Source organism: Halichoerus grypus, chromosome 3, assembly GCF_964656455.1.
Source record: "Halichoerus grypus chromosome 3, mHalGry1.hap1.1, whole genome shotgun sequence".
Taxonomy (NCBI): Eukaryota; Metazoa; Chordata; class Mammalia; order Carnivora; family Phocidae; genus Halichoerus; species Halichoerus grypus.
Window position 1 is genome coordinate 173,856,214 of NC_135714.1, and position 20,452 is coordinate 173,876,665.

A 20,452-nucleotide genomic window follows, 5' to 3' on the forward strand; every position below is an offset into this window, starting at 1 on the left:
ACAAATACTAAGTTTTCTGAACTTACCTTAGTGGTGAAATAATTGAAAGGACTCCATGGTGTATCAGGCCTATTAAATTATATTTAGACTAAACTGAAGATGAGGTGTTCGGTTTGGTTTTGGTTTTACTTGGTTTTGTTTGTTTTTTCCTTTAGGAGATAGTTCTTTTAATTTGGTGAAAGTATTATAAAGTATTTTAATAGAATTTAGGTAGTGTGACAGATCTTGAGTTGTTTTGGTATGGTGTCTTTTGTTTTAAAAAAAATAGCCAGAAGAGGTTGGCAGTAAAAGATTAAGTAAATGGCAGTCCTTCTGGCCGCCGGCTGAGTCCATTGTATGTATAGCCTTCAGTTTGCCAGAGTTTGCAGCAAGCACCTGGGGCTGTGTGCCATTAGAGGGAAAGCAGTGTGTCTTTCTTTACCAGAGCAATTACAACTGTATTCTGCTCTGAAACCTGGCTGCTACATGGAGGAGTAGGTCTGAAATGTTTTGTGCCACATTATAACAGGTGGCAGAAAGGATTCAAATAGTCAAAAGAAATAAAAAGTCACCCCTGATGTCTTTACGGTCTCCCCATGCCTGAGAAAGTAATGATAGTATGGAAATAGTGAATTATCAATTGGATGGCTAGCTTTAGAGACAGATGAGTGTCAGTGATAACATGAAGTCTCTCTCGCTTTGTAAACATTTTATTCTACCTTGCTGGGCACTCAGTATTACTTGCACACGCACACACAAACACACGGTGCATGCTAGAGAGTGTGTAACTGAGCCAACGTTTTATTTTATTTTTTTAAGATTATTTATTTATTTATTTATTTGAGATAGAGCAACAGCAAGAGAGCGAGTGAGAGAGAGAGAGAGAGCGTGAACGGAGGGGTGGGGAGGCAGAGGGAGAAGCGGGCTCTCCAAGCAGGGAGCCAGACTCAATCCCAGGGCAGCCACTTAACTGACTGAGCCACCCAGGCGCCCCTGAGCCAACATTTTAAATGTCAACTCTGTAACTATCATGTTGGCTCACTTGGTACATTCTGAATCAAGTACCATCAATATATTAACCACTCCTTTCTTTTCATTCAATAATTGGGAAACATTTAAAACAGGTATTTTCAATTTAAGATAGGCAGAAAATGGCCCATTGTCAAGGAGCCTAGTTTTATAGAGACTAACCATTTAAAGTTTAACTTAGATGCTTTGATTAAAAGCTTGAAGTAATGCAAATGAGGGGAAAACTCACGTTTTACAGGACCTGTATTTGCATCTTAACAATTTGATAGATATCTGAAAGATATACTGTATTTAAATGCCTGTGTAATCGATTATTTAATTCTCAAATATTTTAACTATGAAACTTTGTACAGTAAATAGAAACTGTCATTTTCCTTTCCAAAATATAGAAATTTATCCTAAATAGATCAGATGTTGGGATTTGAGAAGGCTTAAGTCAACAGTTTTCACAAGTAAATAATATATGTTCTCTCATCAGTTTTTACAGAGGTCTCCTTTTTTAAAAAAAAAAAGAGACATAATTGTAATAAATCCACACATAAAAAAGGAGGCTTTAATTGTGTATGTTTTGGTATTAGAAAACTTAGTTTGTTTTGCTTTTGTTTCTTGCCTTATACGGAGTCTTTCCCTCCTCACAAAGGATTTTTCTCTTAGTTCATGGTTATTGATTGTTTAAAATCATTCAGCTAATTCTTAAGGACTGAATGATTATCTAGAAATGTTTTTAGAAATGTTTTAAGGTTTAGAGGAACACTGCTCCACCCCTGACCCTCATGGTGCCATAGAAAGTGTTCCATCATATTTCAGTGTAGTATACACACATCCTTTAGGCTTTCCTTCCATCCAGGCAGGTGGTGGCGGGGCGGGGGGGGAGGGGGGGGGTTGTAAAATCAAGTTACTTAACATTCTCTCCCTTTCTTTGTAATGGTAATTTATAATGGAGAAGGTAGATTAGGGCTTTCTTTTCATTTTAATAATAGCAATATTTTTGTATCTGTAAATCAAACTCTACTGGATATGCTGAGTGAATTGTCACAGTTGCCTTAAGGAGTTATTGCCCCATTTTATATGGATGAGAACACCGAAGCACAGATTACATCATTTACTTGAAGGTTGCAGAAGTTTAAATAGAGGGACTAGCATTTGCACCCGATCTTTCTCGTTTCAAACCCACTGTTTTTTTACACTACACTGCTTCTCTCTGTTAAATTATGAAATTCATTTGACATTGTATAACTTTTTTTAGAAGACTTTTATGCTGTTACCAATTAGCAATTTTAAGTCCCATTCTGTCCTCCAGGTCGGAGATGTTTCTTAAATCTTTCTCAGTGTAGGGTAGCACCAAATGAAGATAACACCCACGGCAAAAAGTAAATGGTAACCCCTTTAAAAACAAAACTCTTCCCTCTTCTCAAAATGATCTCTATAAAACTGCTGTCATGATCCGTATTTTAAAGTCCAGATCATTGTGAACTGTCCAGTCACCAAACAGAGAAATGTTCCCTGGTCTCACACTGCCCTAGGTTTAGGAATGGCCCGTAGTGAACTCAACAAAGGGGGGAAGGGGATGGAAGGGAGCGGAGAAGTGGGCATCACAAGTGGGTTGAAGGAGATCTTCTGTTTCCCTCCAATAGGATAGCTGGATTGGTAGGTCAGAAGAACTGTCTTTAGTTTATATCATGGCAGGGAAGAAATGTAAACAGTTTGCATTACCTTAGTGAAGTTCAACAAATTATGGCTCCTTTAAAATCATATGTCATATTGATAGAGAATAGCTTCATTATCTGGCAGAAAAAGCTAGAATTTATTTGAGTACATCTCAAGATACGACTAGAGGAGAGACTCAATTCTGCCTTTCAGTACTCCTTGATACGTTGAAAGTGGATCAGTGTCTCTACCATGTTATGTAAATAACTCTTATTTGCTATTAAGTGATATGTCATTTTGTTCTTTGGACTGTCATCATAGTACTTGTAAATATTAAGGAATGTAGCTTTGTCTTCCATAGGGGGTTTTAAGTATGACGTCAAATGCAGTTTACATCTCCAAATTAATTTTTAGTTTTCTTCTGGGTGTGTAGGTTTTTATGGGATAAGGCACTGAGCAGCTCAAACTCCCTTTAATAACTCTGGCAAGCCTTTTCTGTCAGATCTTCCTTTTTCTTCATATTCTCCCCCCACCCCCAGCTTTTAGCACAGCTACATAATAGATGTTGGTTTATTTTTCTTCCCTCATGGAATCATGGGTAGTTTCATTGCAGCTCATCTCTTTCTGTTTGTTTCGTATAGGGCTGATAGTTCAGGACCATTCAGACCCCATGTTCAGTTCATATGCCTATAAGTCCCACTACCTACTGAATGAATCAAATCGTGCAGAGTTGATGAAATTACCTATGATTCCTTCTTCGTCAGCTTCCAAAAAGAAATGTGAGAAAGGTAATAATCAAAATAGTTTATCTCTTTTATTTTTGCATTTCCTTTTTTTTTTTTTTCCTCTTTAAATGAAGGGGGGAAATGTATGCCTGTCAAGCACCATCTGTTGCTTTTGGTAAATTCTGCCTGGTGGTTGTGACTGTGTCTTCATGTGGCTGCAACATTATTAAAAAGGGCTTAAAATAATTCCATTATTACAAATTCTTACCTACTTACTCTTCTCCTTGAATAAATTCTCACACATTCCATATATCTGTGGGTTATTACAATTGAAAGGCTAGGATTTTGCTTTATATATAGAAAGATATTCTAAAGGCTCTTGCTCTTTTGCCTGATGTAGAACTACCATTGGAAAAGAATAGACATGATGTAAATTATTATGAACTTTCAACTAAAAAACCTGGGTAGGTTATTAAAAGAGAAACCAAGATACCGATACTTAAAATTTTGATTTTAGGGTATATGCTATCCTTTTGTTTCTTAAATGTTTTTGTTAGGATGCTATGAAAACTAGCTGCCCTTCTCTTAGGAGACTTTGGTGGGCAGCTGGGGAGATTAACCCAAATATTGGATATTGAAAGGCAACCCAGCTCAACTGAAGAATTGCTTATGGATAGTTTATCCACAGAGAACCAAGAGCTAAATGTATGTTTATATTCTCCCAATTAATTTAACCTATAGGAGAAAATCATACCTTGTTTTTAGCTTTACATAGCCTACTTGTAACACAGGGAAAAGGTAATTTAACAGTACTGTATTACTTAGGGAGTTATTATCCCAGAGGGTAAAATGAATAACCTGGAAGGTGAAGGCCTTTTCCTGTATACATTCCCATTATGATCTGGGGGCCAGGTTCCGAATCTTTAGAGAAAAATTAATCCATACCTAATAGACTGGGTATATTTGAAATAAGGTTTGTTTGTTTTTTTTCATTCTTTTTGTTGCCTGCTTGATGTGTCTTTGCTCTTTGTCAGACATCTGAAGTGGCAACCCATGACTAAAAGAAAATACAACTAAACAGGGTGACTAGAACCTATAAGAAATAGGTTGGAGAGAGTATTGGCTTGCTTGCTTGCTTGTTTGTTTTCCATTGAAGTCAGAGGATGTCACCTGACTGGTGATACCACCTACTTCTAAAACAAAGATGGACAGAGAGGTCTAACTCCATAATGCAATAAAATTAGACGACCCGAGGCATTCATTTTAGGAAATGCCTTATTTCCTACTGGCGCCTTCATAAAATTAGATTAATTCAGTTGTTTCTTACTTTGTTTTCAGTACTCAGTATTGACCTTGACATGAATTGAAATTATTTTGAGCCCTCTATTTGCTTAGCTTGAACCATGTCTTACTTCTTCTTGCGTCCTAAAGCAGTTTTCTTGCATAGCACCAAGGTGGATTGTTCATATTTTCATTTTTCTATTTTTCTTGTGTATTTTTTGTCAAAAAATCGTGATGATTTTCATTGACGGTTCTGGGTCTGTATTTCCTCTGAAATAAGACTTTTAAGTTTTAATTTTAATTAAGGACTATTCCATTATGTTAAAAAATGGCCAGGCTGACTTTTCCATATCAGCTCTAATGATCACATGTCCTCTAAAGCTGTTTGCAAAGACTGCTCTCCTTACTGGTCCTTCCTTTCTGATGGAGAAGTCAATTATCTCATTTTACTTGAAACTTACAGAATTCCCTACCTAGGCTAAGAGCACTCAGGCAGCTAATCTGTAGGTTGGAGAATTGGAACAATGAATCCATATTGAGATCTGCAAAGAAAAAAAAAATCTTAATGATTAAAGCAAAATCTTTTAAGCAGAGGAAATATAGTAATTTATTTCATCACTGATTGTATATAGATTTTTCTTTCTGTTTTTATGTTAATCAGTTGGAAGTTTGAAAGTCTACAGGAAGAAAAGATTTTCTGGAAAATTGATAGCAAACCCTCAAAAGGTTGGAGCTGTGATTTCATAAAGTTGTGTAGAGGGCTCTTAACCTTTTGCTTATGAGATTTTAAGTCTCAGTACATTCATGGGTTATAGACTTGATTTTCTAATAGAATTAATTTTTTTTTGCAGTAAATGTCTTTATTATATTTCATCTAAAGTGGTTAACATCCTTCTATCACTTGTTGAACACCTATTAGAAATAGGTAACCTCCCCCCAAATCTCTTTTATTTCTTTACATTTAAAAATATTCTTTGTTTGCTGCACTTGTTTTGGTCTTAATCCAGAGATCATTTCAAAGGAGAGGATTTTGCTAGGGAACTTGGAGAGGGATCTCCTTGTGTATGGTACTTCATTTTACAGTGACATTTACTTAGTTTTATGCTATAAAGCAGTGGTTCTCAATATGAAGTCAGAAAAACTTATGTAAAAATTTTTGAACTATGTTTAATATTTCAGAAAATCTAACAGAATCATACATTCGCACAAAATAAGGCTGCATACGTTTCTTTATATTTAGCTATGATTTGAACAACTTAATGTGATAAGACTAGTTTTATTATTGGGATCAGAAGCTCTGATTGGCAGTTATATATTTCTTTGGTTAATAAAAACAGGAGAAATTGTTACCTTTAACAGGGGCTTTGTTTTTTGGGTTTTTTTGGTTTTTTGTTTTTTTTTTTTTTTTTGGCTTAGGGTTTTTTGGTTTTTTTGGGTTTTGGGGTTTTTGTTTTGTTTTGTTTTTGGTTGATAAAATATTAAAAAACATGGGTCCCTGAGGAAGGGAAAGGGGATCCTTGGTGATGAAAAAGTTGCAAACCACTGCTGTATAGCCCATTTGACTTTCTTTATTTTTACTGGAAAGGGAAATGATAACGTAATCACCAATTTGAGAAAGTACAGTCCTTTGCTTTTTCGCATTCTTTCATGGAAAGAAAAAGTACCAGTCAACCTATTGGCTATCTTCTTTCTTGCTAATTTTATTATAAAGGGATTCAGTTAACTGTGGCACTGGATTAAAATACAAAGATGACCATTGCTTGCTTTCTTAGCTCTCAAGGAGAAAAGAAAGTTAAGTTGCTACATATTTCTTTGAAAATCTGCTCTCAAATCTACTCAGTCTAAAGATTTTATGCATCTGTTGTGTCATCTGTTAAGAGTTATAGCTCCTGCTAAACTCATACCTCAATTGCCCACCTTTTCAAGGGGTAAAGACCACAGTAATGGTTTTCATACTCCTCCAAAGCTTTGAGTCTCTGGCCATGTGGCCCTGGAAAGGGACTGAAGTAGCTAAATGTGTTCATTTGCTTTCTATTTTAATCCATCACTATAGACCTGACTCAGTCCCTTTATTTTCCCCCAGTTTGACTCAGAGTTAATGCACTTAAAAGATAACTTTCTCTTTTCTCTTTCTTTTTCTCTTTCCTCTTTTCTCAGTTATTAAGACTGTTTATTTGTTTCAAGGTGGAAGATTGCTCTGCTGTGAATCGTGCCCAGCTTCCTTCCACCCGGAATGCCTGAGCATAGAAATGCCAGAAGGCTGCTGGAATTGTAATGACTGTAAAGCTGGCAAGAAACTACATTACAAGCAGATTGTTTGGGTCAAATTGGGAAATTACAGGCAAGTTTTTCCAAGGACAAAGAGGAAGTATTCAATCATTGTTCAGACACAGGTGTTCATAATCTGTATACAAACTGGTGAGGAGATAGGTAGAATACCACAGAGCTACTTCCTTAAAAAAAGAAAGAGAAGAGAAACCTATTTGAGTTGGTTTTTAGAGGATTGGGAAGGTTAGTTGTTGTTGGACTTTTTTTTTTTTTTTGATTGGGTGGTTGGCTTGTTTTTATGTTCTGAAAGTTATTTTATACTAATGAACTATGTACTACTAGATTATGGAATAAAAGGTCTAATGTAGATAGTAGGGAAGATGTTTTCTTTGTGTCCTAATACATTCATATTGATTTCTAATAAAATCAAGACTTTATATCTTGGTCAAAATAGCTGTCTTTGCCCATTTTAGTTCCTGCTAAGCTTTAAACTGAGTGCAAGGAGAGAGCTCTTTAGAATTAAAAGAGAGAAATTATTTCATTAAGAGCTTTTAGTTCTTAAGAGAATGAAGTGTAAGAAGTATGTGTGATTGCCATTATTTTCAAAAAACTTTCTCCTTTTAAGAAGCCTGTCCTTACCAAGCCTCCACTGAGCGGAATAGCGATATATTTTAAAAACTCTACATTTTACATTTTGAGGCATATGTTTATCATTTTACTAAGAAAATAGATACTGTTCAGGAGGGCACAATAAGAGTCTGCTATTCAATTAGAATACTAAGTAAAATATATTTCTATAGAATTTCAAACATACTGTAATTTTTTAGTAATGGCTATGTCATTTTCTCTATGTTTTAAATATGCTGCTTGCTTACCTATTTAACTTTAAAAATTTTGTTTTTAGCTAAGATAAGGAGCCTTGAGGTTGAGAAGCGATCCCCCACATACACTATTTTTTTTTAACATATGACAGAAAACCTCAAAGCACCCCCCCCAAAAAAAAATTGGCAGTTAAATAAGCAATTTTTTACTTCCGGCAAAAGACACAAAGTTTTAAAAGTCAAATGTTAAGCCAAGGTAAAGTATTTGCACTTCTACTTTAATAAGCAAAGACAAATACCTTACCTAGAACAGGGACAAAGAAGAGAAAGAGCCAGTTTGCCAAAGAATAGCAAATAGAAATTAAACATGTAAAAAATGCTGAGCCTCGGGGGGCCTGGGTGGCTCAGTCGGTTAAGCATCTGCCTTGGGCTCAGATCATGATCCCAGGGTCCTAGGATTGAGCCCCGCGTCAGGCTCCTTGCTAGGCAAGGAGCCTGCTTCTCCCTCTGCTTGCCTCCCCCCCTGCTTGTGCTCTCTCTCCCTCTGACAAATAAATAAAATCTTAAAAAAAAAAAGAAAGAAAGAATGTTAAACAGCGTATACATTATCTTTCCATGTGTTTATACAGTTTAAAAAATTGTAGGTATGTTTTTCATTACCCCAGAAAGAAATACATCTATTGTTATAGTATGAGACATAAGATTAAAGGGGAGGCATTTTCAATTTTTCTATTATACATTTCTGCATTGTTTTAATTTTTAAAAGAAGCACTGCTTTTTATAATTAAAAATATATCTTCCCAGGGTGGGAAGGGGTGCAAGTTTGACAATTGATAAGACATTCCTGGATAAGAAATATCTAAAACAGTGTAAGAAGCCTTCAGATCTTCACATAAATTTCAGAATGTCTACTTTTTAAATTTTCTTTCTTGGGTTTTTGGGGGGTTTTTTTTTTTGAGATATAACTGACATTATATTAGTTTCAGGTTGATTCAGTATTTGTATATGTTATGAAATGATCACCACAACAAGTCTAGTTAAGCAGCACACATAGTTACATAATTTTTTTTTCTTGTGATAAGAACTTGTTTTTGTTGTTGTTGTTGTATAATTCCGTTTATATGAAATGACCAAATTAGGCAAATCAGTAGGGACAGAAAGCAGATCAGTGGTTGGTTGCCAGGGGCCGAGGGTAGGTGGGAGTAGGGAGTGACTGCATTGCAAATGTACTAAAAACTATAGTATATACAACTTAAAATAGTGAATTTTACCTCAATAAAAAGTAAAAGTAAAATAGAAAACAAAAAAACAGGTGGCTCTAGTAGCTTTGACATGCCTTTGAAATGATGCCTCCATGGCAACAGCCTCTGAAGAGACATGGTAAGAACTTTTAGGATCTACTCACTTAGCAACTTTCACGTATACAATCCAGTCTTATGAACTGTGGTCACCATGCTGTCCGTTACGTATTTCCTTTGTGAAAAGTTATGAATAGAAAATATCTTTAACTTTCATACTTAAATTTTAATTAAGGGGTGCCTGGGTGGCTCAGATGGTTAAGTGGCTGCCTTCGGCTCAGGTCATGATCCCAGGGTCCTGGGATTGAGCCCCACTTCGGGCTCCCAGCTCAGCCGGGAGTCTGCTTCTCCCTCTCCCTCTGCTTCTCCCCTGCTTGTGCTCTCTGTCTCTGTATCTCTCTCAAATGAATAAAAAAAAATAAAAAACTCAAAAAAAATTTTTAATCACATTACATTTTTAAAAAGCCCAAAGCAGTGCTCTCATTGAGGTTCACAGCTCAGTGAGATTTTATATGCAGGTCAGGTTCTTTTCACATGTTTTGCAGAGACTCATTCTTAATGTGTTTTTTTCCAGTCAGGCCCAGCTGGGTCACATGAAGCTGTTTCTTTTTAATAACTGGTTACCCCAATGCGAAGCCTCCTGGGGGAAGTGAGGAGGACCCGGAACAACCCCTGGCAGAAAGTGTCCCCTTCCTAACCAACCCAGTGAATATAGTTATTGTGTATACACTTAATACCTTGAAATGAGTTAGAAATAACCATTTCCCGGGGCACCTGGGTGGCTCAGTCGGTTAAGCGTCTGCCTTCGGCTCAGGTCATGATCCTAGGGTCCTGGGATCGAGCCCCACATCGGAGCAGGGAGCCCAATTCTCCCTCTCCCTTTGCCTGCTTCTCCCACTGCTTGTGCACGCTCTCTCTCTCTCTCTCTCTCTGTCAAGTAAATAAAATCTTTTTTTTTTTAAGATTTTATTTATTTGACAGAGAGAGCACAAGCAGGGATGTGACAGGCAGAGGCAGAGGGAGAAGCAGGCTCCCTGCTGAGCAAGGAGCCCCATGCGGGACTTGATCCCAGGACCTTGAGATCATGACCTCAGCTGAAGGCAGACGCTTAACCGACTGAGCCACCCAGTCATCCCTAAATAAAATCTTAAAAAAGAAAAAGAAATAACCATTTCCTAAAATATTTATTACACAAAATAGTGTTTTAACAATTTGAGCACAGACTCTTGCCTCTTTTTTTTTTTAAGAGAGAAAGAGTGAGCACGTGAGCTGAAGGTGGGGGAAGCAGGGGCGGAGTGCAGAGCCTGACTCAGGGCTCGATCTCATGACTCTGAGATCATGACCTGAGCCAAAATCAAGAGTCGGATGCTTAACTGACTGAGCCACCCAACTGAGCCCCTCTTGCCTACATTTTACGTTAATTCTTAGGGGCACCTGGGTGTCTCAGTCGGTTAATCATCTGCATTCAGCTCAGGTCATGATCCCGGGGTCCTGGGATCGAGCCCCACATCGGGCTCCCTGCTCCGCGGGAAGCCTGCTTCTCCCTCTTCCACTCCCCCTGCTTGTGTTCCTTCTTTCGCTCTCTCTCTGTCAAATAAATAAATAAAATCTTTTAAAAAAAGTGGGGCGCCTGGGTGGCTTAGTCGTTAAGCGTCTGCCTTCGGCTCAGGTCATGATCCCAGGGTCCTGGGATCGAGCCCTGCATCAGGCTCCCTGCTCCGCGGGAAGCCTGCTTCTCCCTCTCCCACTCCCCCTGCTTGTGTTCCCTCTCTCGCTGTCTCTCTCTCTGTCGAATAAATAAATAAAATCTTTTAAAAAAAAATAAAAAAAATAAAAAATAAAAAAAGTCAAATTTGGAGGAACACATGACTTTTTTAGGATTGAAGTTGGGTTTGGAATAGTATTGGTATAGAATTTAAGAATTAGAATTCTTAAATTGGGTAGCAAGTTCTTATGTTTTATAATTTGTATGTTCATGATATGTATTTCTTTATGTCAAGTATTAATTTTTATTTTTATTTTTTTTAAGATTTTATTTATTTATTTGAGATAGAGCAGGAGCAGGGGGAGTAGCAGAGGGAGAGGGAGAAGCAGGCTTCCCTCTGAGCAGGGAGCCCGACATGGGGTTCAATCCCAGGACCCTGGGATCACGACCTGAAGCAAAGGCAGACGCTTAACCATCTGAGCCACCCAGGAGCCCCATATCAAGTATTAATTTTTAAAGAAAAAACTAGATTGGGTGTTTAGGGTATAGTTTGTTTAGTCTGTGTTCACTATTTCATTAATTCACTAATCAATATATTTTTAAATGTTGTGTGGTTTAGCAGGATTAAAGATAAACAAGGTATTTTTTGTCCTTAGAATCTGAATGAAAATTGCAACGTACAAAACCTCACCCCCGCCCAGCCATGTATCAGAATGGTATGATTTGTTCATTCTCTTGATCTGAAATTGCTTTTGTTTTCAGATGGTGGCCAGCAGAGATCTGCAATCCCAGGTCTGTGCCACTGAACATCCAGGGCCTTAAGCATGACTTGGGGGACTTCCCTGTGTTCTTCTTTGGTTCTCATGACTACTATTGGGTACACCAGGGCAGAGTGTTCCCTTATGTTGAAGGAGACAAAAGCTTTGCTGAGGGACAGACTAGTATTAACAAGACCTTCAAAAAAGGTAAGTTGGATGATGTTTACAGGGCCTCAAAACTAAGACTCCACGGTTGATTTCTCAGCATGTCCTGACTTGCATATGACATGTTTGTGGTATTAGAGAACTTTTCACCAGGTGTTATGATCCAGTGCCTGTAAGTATCCAGTCACGTTAGAGCCACATCTTATCCAGTCAGTTAAAAAAATACATTTCAGTATAGTAGACTCTGCCATCTGTGTGAAAGGAGTTTCTTCAGCAATTTTTCTACAAACATAGAGATTATTTTGGAAATAGTCTTCTTAATCAAGTGAAGCTTCTTTGTCACAGAAGAGTAGTAAAAGCTTCTCACGAAGAGCCTTACAACTGTTTTTGCAACAAGTTTCCAGGAAGTTTGGCTTTCTGGGTAAGAGTAAAATGAATTTAAATCTGGTACAACGTAAAAAACTGGGGATTTTTTTGGTTGGTTGGTTATTTTTTTTGCTTTACTTGGAAGCGTCTGATTATTGAAGTAGGACCTCTGTGAGGCCGCACCTTGCACAGAGCAGCTTTAGCCGTACGTGAGTTATGTCTTCTCTCAGTGTTACACTATGTTGGTGGAAAATGGTCATTTCCGGAATAATTTTAAGAAGAAAGCCTCGGGCCAGATCCAGGGCATTGGGAAGGCAATGTAAAACTGCTTTCCTAACAGTTTTTGTTTGTTTTTTGGTATTTATATACTTTGTTTGGTCTTATTGGCAGCACTGGAAGAAGCTGCAAAACGTTTCCAGGAATTGAAAGCACAAAGAGAAAGCAGAGAAGCACTAGAGATTGAAAAAAACTCAAGAAAACCTCCTCCTTACAAACACATCAAAGTGAGTCTCTGCCCATGAAAACACTCATATCTGACAGGCAAGAGGAAATGCATCACTGTCTTCGTCATTAGAAGGCACTTTCTGACTTATGAAAACCTTTGTCAGTTATCACCCAGTCTTCGGTAGAACAGACCGGGAGCTTTTGTTGGAAGCATAAAATGGGAGGCGCAGCTGCTGTGCTGTGAGGAGGTTGTTGATCAGCCCTCTCATAGCCAGGAGCACCGTGTTCCGTGTGGAATCCTGTTCTCGCCCGACCAGGTTCTCCTGCAACCAAATGAGAATATAGGTGTTTAGCTCCTCTTCTTCCAGAAAGCCCACAGTTGTCTTCAGTTAGGAAGTTTCCGTCAGCGAGTAGAAGAAGAAATACACAAGATAAATAAGGGAGAATTTACATCAGACTTTGATATTTCTGTCCACTCGGGAGGGGCCATTTTGTTCTTAGCTTCTTCACGGGGAAACTGAGGTCAAGATAGAAAGAGCCTTTCTCAGAGTCACGCCACAAGGCAGTAGCCCGAGCCAGAAATTGCCTGGCTGTGTCTGATGTTCCTGTTTAAATTCTTCCTCTTCTTTGTGGCTTCGTCTTCTAGGCTAACAAAGTGATAGGAAAGGTACAGATCCATGTTGCAGACCTGTCTGAGATTCCCCGCTGCAACTGCAAACCAGCCGATGAGAACCCGTGCGGCCTGGAGTCGGAGTGCCTGAACCGCATGCTGCAGTACGAGTGCCACCCGCAGGTGTGCCCGGCCGGCGAGCGCTGCCAGAACCAGTGCTTCACCAAGAGGCTCTACCCTGATGCCGAGATCATCAAGACCGAGCGGAGGGGCTGGGGCCTCAGGACCAAAAGGAGCATTAAGAAGGTAGCGGGGGCCGGGGGCACCAGGGGGACAGACCAGGGCCTGTGCCTCTTAGAAGATGCTTCATCTTCTCTTAGGGATGAAATGCATGGGGATTTATGGCAAAATTTTGGAACTTACCATGGTGAAAGTTGGGCACTTCTCGAGCAAAGCAGGAGCGGTAGGAAGAGGCAGTAATAAAGTATACGTAAACTTTGGGTGTCCTGTGATTAGGCATAAAAAGGAGAAGGGACATCGGTCATTTCCTCTTTGAAATATTTTTTACTTGTTAAGCAAAAGAGTTATAAAAGGCTTCGCAGAGTCAAAAGAGTGCAAAGGTCAGAACGTGCTGGGATGGAAACTAGCAGACCCAGGACTTCGTGCCCACATCACTGTTCCATGGCCATGAGGCCAGGGCCAAGTCACTCACTCCCTGAGCCTCAGTTTCCCCTGCTCTCCAGCGGACATGGTAATCCCTGCCCTACGTATTTGAAAGGGTTTCTACCAGTCTCAGATTATATATGCAAAAGCAACTGGCAGAAGTTGAGGTCTTTGACACTTACAAATTATCTTCATTCTTATACTTTGAGGCAGTTTTCAAAGCAGTCTCTTTGCAGAAAAATTTTTAAATGCAAATAACTCAAAAATGAAAATCCCCAGCAAATCCTACTTTTCAAACAGTGGCTGTCAAACTTCAGAGATCCTGGGGATCTCCTGGGATCCTTACCAAAGGGTCTTACTGAAATACCTGGGACAGGCCTGAACAGTGTGCATTTTAAAACCAGGCCCCCAGCCCACCTTCCCCAACCCTCCCCCCACCACCACCCCCTGCTTGCCTAGTCCCCATGGAGAGAGAACACAGAGAGGCTTCCACTGAGAGAAGGTAGGTCTGGTGGGCATTTTAGGTTACTCTTGACATTTTTGTATCTGTAAAAAAAAAAATCACGTCTGTAATTAAAAAGCACCATATAATGTAGGAAAGAGAATCAAACAACACAAAAAAGATAATAAAGAATGAAATTCCTTCATCCCTTTCATCTCCTCACCAGAGATGATCATTGTTAAGAGGCTGTCATGTAGCCTTTTATAACTTTTTCTACACAGTTACAAATGTAAACATATACAAATACATATTCCGATATTCTATACTTACAGGGTTTTTTAAAACATAAATATGATACATATTATTTTATCCCACTTCATATATCATAAATACACCTTAATGACAATACATACAGATTTCTCCTCATTCTTTGCAACAGTCCCATTGTATTCCATAGTAAAATATACCATAACTTATTTCACCTATTTTCTAATAAATTTATATATATATTTCATTCTGTAATGAACATTCTTGATCATCTATCTTCATGCACCCAGGTTTTTTTTAAAGATTTTATTTGCTTATCTGAGAGAGAGAGAGCAAGTATGAGTGGGGGGAGGGGCAGGGAAAGAGGGAAAAGCAGAGGGAGAGGGAGAAGCGGACTCCCCAATGAGCAGAGAGCCCAATCCCAGGCCCCCAAGATCATGACCTGAGCCGAAGGCAGATGCTTAACCGACTGAGCCACCCAGGTGCCCCTTTAGGCACCCATTTCTATAGGTTAGATTGCTTGAGGTGAAACTCACTCATTAAGCACGTGTTTGTGAAGCTACTTCTGTGTGCCAGGTACTCCTCTGGGCATTTGGAAAAACAATAGTGAACAAGACACCTTTGTGGGTCTGCTAGAGACAGGTAATAAATAGATATATAATGTTGAGTACCACTAAAATGCTGTAAAGAAAAATAATGCAGTCAAAGGGGATGGCTCGTGACAGGGATGGTTATTTCAAACTGCTTGGTTAAGGAGGGCTGAGGAGGTGCTGTTTGACATGAACATGAGGGAGAAAGCCTTGCAGGCACATAAGGGAGAAGAGCATTTCAAACTGAAGAAAAAGCAAGGACAGAGGCCTTAGCATGCTCCAGAAACAGCAGGAGAGCCAGTGCACCTGGAGAAGGAGGAGGAGAGGGGCGGTTGGTAGGTAGGAGATGTGAGGGAGGGTGGCCTGGGGCTACATCTTATGCGCCTTAGAGGCCACAGGAGGGAGGCTTCTGGATGATTTTAGTGGGAAGTGACTTGATCTGAGCTGATGTGCTCATTCTCTATTGCTGCATAACAATAATATTGCAAACTTGGGAACTTATAATGTAACACACATTTTATTTTCTCACAGTTTCTAGGGCTCAGGAGTCAGGCAGTGCTTGGCTGGGTCCTCTACTTAGGGTCTCACAAGGTTTCATTCAAGATGCTGCCCAGGACTGGATTCTCATTATTGTGCCTCAGCTGGAGAAGGATCCATTTTCCTGCTTGCATGGCTATTGGCAGAATTCTGCTCTTTGAAGCTGTAGGTCTGAGAGCTTCAGGTGTTTTTTTTGTCTCGGGTTGTTGTTGTTCTCGTTGTTTTGCTGCTGTTAGCTTCTAGAGGCTGCCCCCAATTCCTTGCCAAATAGGGTTCCCCAACATGGCTGTTTGCTTCCTCATAGCCAACAAGGGGGAGAGACACTCCACTCCAGCAAGATGGATGCTAAAGTCTTGATGTAACAAACTCATATAATCACATACATCCTGTCACCTTCACCATTGTCTATTGGTTAGACTTATGTCACAGATGCCGCTCACTCAAGGACAGAGGATCACACCATGGCATAAGCCTTAGGAGACAGGCATCTTGGGGGCCACCTTAAGTACCTGTGTGCCACCCTTGGGGTTCAGAAGAACAACTCTGGCTGTAGTCTGGGGAATTTATGGTCACGGGCTGAAGGAGTAGCAAAAAGGAGATCATTATCATCCAGGAGAGAGATGATGGTGGTGTGGACTGCTAGGGTTGTCTCAGAACAGGAGGGAAGTGGGTGGATTGCTGACATTTTGAAGGCAGAGCCAACAGGATTCGCTGATGGATTAGATATATGCATTGGGTCTCTTGGCCAAAGGCCCTCAGCATTTAAATGTCATTGTAAGTGGGGTGCCTGGGTGGCTCAGTTGGTTAAGTGTCTGACTCTTGGCTCAGCTCAGGTCTTGATGCCAGGGTCCTGAGTTCAGCGTGGAGCCTACTTAAAAAAGTAAAACAAAAAAAAGTCATTATAGAATGCAAAAAAATTTTTTAAGTTTATTTTTTTTAATCTCTACATCAACATGGGGCTCGAACTCAGGACCCTGAGATCAAGAGGAGCACACTCCTCCAACTGAGCCAGCTAGGTGCCCCTAGAATGCAAAATTTTTGATGTTACTTTAATGCCATGCATATCATAATACAAATTTTTGCCTGTGACTTCAGGGGAGGTTTAGGGGTTATCCTGAAATTTATCCAGTAATTGCATTTATTTTAAAATGTATTCTAATTTATTAAATTAATATAATCAAGAGAAAATATAGCCAGGATTATTCTGCCTGTTAGCTCTTGAGGGATTGCTAATGTAAGACCATTGGTCTTTTACAAAATAGCTGGAAGTATAAATTCCTGAAAAGCAAAATCATAAAAGACTGAGTAGCAACATGGAAAAGACTTTTGGTGCATTGAGGGGACAGAAGCCAAAGATGAAATTGATTGTACACAGCCAGTCCTCTTCTTTTCACACATAACAGATTCCTGAAAATGTGTGCCAGAGCCAAAAAAGGGACTTCCTGTTACAAGGTGATTTCTTTCTCAGAAATTAAATAAATATATATTAAATGCTGAATTACACCCTACCTTTTTGCCATGGTCTTTAAGGACAGATTTCTAGCATTTTTAAAGCTCTTTATTTGGTTATTTTTGTTCACAATTGAATTCACAGTTAATGGGTGTCTTTTGGGTTTGTCTTTTTTTAAGATTTTATTATTTTTTTTAAGTAATCTCTTCACTCAATGTGGGGCTTGAACTCAACAACCTCAAGATCAGAAGTCCCATGCTCTACCAACTGAGCCAGCCAGGTGCCCCACAGTTAATGGTTTTAAGTCCAGTAAGCAACTCTTTCGTTTTTTGTTTTTTGTTTTTTTAAGATTTTATTTATTTATTTGAGGGGGGAGAGAGAGAGAGAGAGCACGTGCACACAAAGGAGGAGGGGCAATGGGAGAGGGAGAAGCAGGCTCCCTGCTGGGGCTCAATTCCCAGGACCCTGAGATCATGACCTGAGCCAAGGCGGATGCTTAACCGACTGAGCCACCCAGGTGCCCCAGTAAGCAACTCTTTGAAGCTAAGGTTTGTCCCTTTGGGACATCTGAAATATTTCTCTTACAAAATAGCTAGGAATATTTATTTACAGTGGTATCAAATTTTAAGACTTGCACTCTTCCTGTTTGATATCAGCACTTTAACTTTCCTGTATTCACTCATTTTCATAAAACCATAATACATGATACTGAAGCTTTGATAGCCACAGAACCATTTCTTTAAATGAAATCTTACCTTGAATCCTAATACGTGGAAAAGATGATGTATAGCCGACTTGGTTGAAGTTCTGCTCTATGGGTTTCAGTTAAAGAAAACCTGCCATTAAATTAGTAACACGGGGTGGCGAGGAAACCTACCTGTGAGGGCGGTGGTCCCACGTGATGGTGCGAATTGTTCATCAGCTGTGTCACAGCCCCAGCTGGATGGAGGGAAAGCCCGGTAAGGTGACTGAGCGTGGCACACAAATGTGCAGACCCTCCTCCGTCCTTTGCGAGAAAGAACTGGAAGGGAAAGGTAGAGAAAATAAACTGTTCTGTTATAGTGTTACAGTTATCAGTGTAGTATATTTCTTTTTCTTCTTTTTTTGTATTTGTACATTTCTTTTTCTAACCTAATTCTTTGTCATAGGTTAACAGTCAGTGAAAATGGGAGGGAGAAAAAAGCCAGAGGTCAACTTTTGGGGTGACCGCTCCCCAGTGGAAACAAGTATGTAGCTCCTTGAGGCTGACTCAGAGCCTCACTGACCCCACTAACAGCAGACCACCAAGGGAAGAGACATGCGTGGGTCATTAGGTTGGTTCCTTCCAATTTGACCCATTAACTTTTTTCTCTATATTACAGAACTGACAATCTTTTGTTTTTATCAATAGAGAAAGATTAAATATTTGTAAAAACATTGGCTTATGTTCTTAATGATTTGCCAAAATCAGAAAATATGGTACTTCTCTTTAGATTACTGATATTTACTATCAGTTCTGTGATTCTAAGAACCGTGAGAAGGGCTAGTGAAAATTTGTATGGGGGAGGAGGTCGGGGGTGGGAAGAAGAACAAGCCTGGTGCAACAATAAGCAAATACATTTTTGTTTCCCAAGACATTTCTTTTTCTTAAGACCGAAAAGTTCTGTAGGTAATGCTCTTGTCCTGGATTGAATCAGCCATGCTTTCGAGGTGAAAGGGTTAATGACTATGAATTTATAAACACAAGATGTTGAATGTATAGTATTTACCTTATTTTAAAAGAAGCTAATCGTGGGGCGCCTGGGTGGCATAATCAGTTAAGTGTCTGTCTCTTTGTTTCTGCTCAGGTCCTGATCCGGGGGTCCTGGGATTGAGCCCTGTGTCGGCCTCCCTGCTCAGCGGGGAGCCTGCTTCTCCCTCTCCCTCTGCCCCTCCCCCTGCTTGTGCTCTCTCTCTCTCAAATAAGTAAAATCTTTAAAAAGTAATAAAAGAAGCTAATCCCTGCACACCTGTGAGAACAGCAAAATGAAAAGTAGTCGACAGTACCAGATGCTGGAAAGGATGTGGAGAAACTGGGTCTCTCCTACAGTGGGAAAGTATGATGGGAATGTGAAATGGTGCATACACTCCGGGAAATAGTTTCTTAAAAAATTAAATACAAACTCACCATTTGACCCAACCAGCTGCACTCCTGGCCACTTATCCCAGAGAAATGAAAACCTATGTCTGCACAAAAACTTTTACCGGAATGTTCACAACAGCTTTATTTGTAATAGCCAAAATATGAAAATAATTCAAACATTCCTCAGGAGAGTGAACTGTTAAACCGCAGTACGTCCATAGTGTGAAAGAGGACTCAATGGGAGAAAACAGACTGAGCTCCTGACACAACAAATGGGACAGGTCTCAAGAGAATTAAGACTGAGGGGGTTTTTTTGCCAACCTCAAAAGATTACATACTGTATGATTTCATTTATAGAACATCCTCCAAATGACAGCGATGGAGAACAGATTAAGGATGGGATGGGGTGGAGGAGGGAAGGAGGACAGTGTAATTAGAAAGGACTGTACAAGGGGTCTGTGTGGTGATGGAACGGTTCTGTATCTCGGTTGTGGTGATGGTGACATGATTCTACGCCTGACCAAATTCCATAGGACTAACACACACACACAGACACGCAGTGCATGTAAAGTTGGTGCAATGTGAATAAGATTTGTAGATTGTACCAAGGTCAGCTCTCTAGTTTTAATACAGTCCTGTAGCTCTGTAAGATGTTGCAGGCGGGGAATACCAGCTGATGGGCGCACGGATCCTCTCTGCGCTATTTTTGTGACTCCCTGTGAATGTCTAGAATTACTCCAAAATAAAAAGTTTTTTTAAAAAAAGAATTCATTTGTTTCCGATTCAGATCTTTAACGGGCATTAACCCTAACTCTGCACACTTAGTAAAAGTCTGTTGTAATACAGCCTCAAAGACTTGAGTTAGCCTTATCTCAGGCTCCCATTATTATGTCCCTTGGACATAGTGTCATAAATCATATTGTCAGCAAGGAAAGACCGGTTATCACCTTTTGAGACGCGGCTACAAGACAAATAGTGCCCCCTGCATGCCAGGGAATGACAACTACTGTTGTTTCTAGCGTTAGATTTCCAGAATTCTTTTTGGTTAATTCTCTTGGATTATACGTGTGGTGTTAAAGAATGCTCTCAAAGAGAGTACATTGGTCTTACATTTACATAGTGCATGCTTCTCTGCAGGGCGAATTTGTAAATGAATATGTTGGCGAATTAATTGATGAAGAAGAATGCAGATTGCGAATCAAGAGAGCCCACGAGAACAGTGTAACTAATTTTTATATGTTAACTGTTACCAAGGTAAAATTGCTTTTTTTTTGTAAGAAAAAAGGATTTTGGGTCTTTGTTTCAT

General features: G+C 39.6%; 1 protein-coding gene across 5 annotated transcripts in view; it reads left to right on the forward strand.

Annotated features, from left to right (window-relative positions):
* NSD3 (nuclear receptor binding SET domain protein 3) overlaps window positions 1-20,452 on the forward strand; it is a 120,239-nt gene that overhangs the window by 90,024 nt on the left and 9,763 nt on the right. The window contains exons 15-20 of one of the 5 annotated variants that reach the window (XM_036109871.2): window positions 3,297-3,443; window positions 6,819-7,002; window positions 11,516-11,718; window positions 12,433-12,545; window positions 13,133-13,402; window positions 20,284-20,400. In XM_036109871.2, coding sequence (XP_035965764.2) covers window positions 3,297-3,443; window positions 6,819-7,002; window positions 11,516-11,718; window positions 12,433-12,545; window positions 13,133-13,402; window positions 20,284-20,400 — 1,034 coding nt within the window. Of the gene's footprint in view, window positions 1-3,296; window positions 3,444-6,818; window positions 7,003-11,515; window positions 11,719-12,432; window positions 12,546-13,132; window positions 13,403-15,589; window positions 19,914-20,283; window positions 20,401-20,452 lie in introns of those variants that run through there. The other 4 variants (XM_036109874.2, XM_078069604.1, XM_036109873.2 and 1 more) reach the window with 4 other exon arrangements.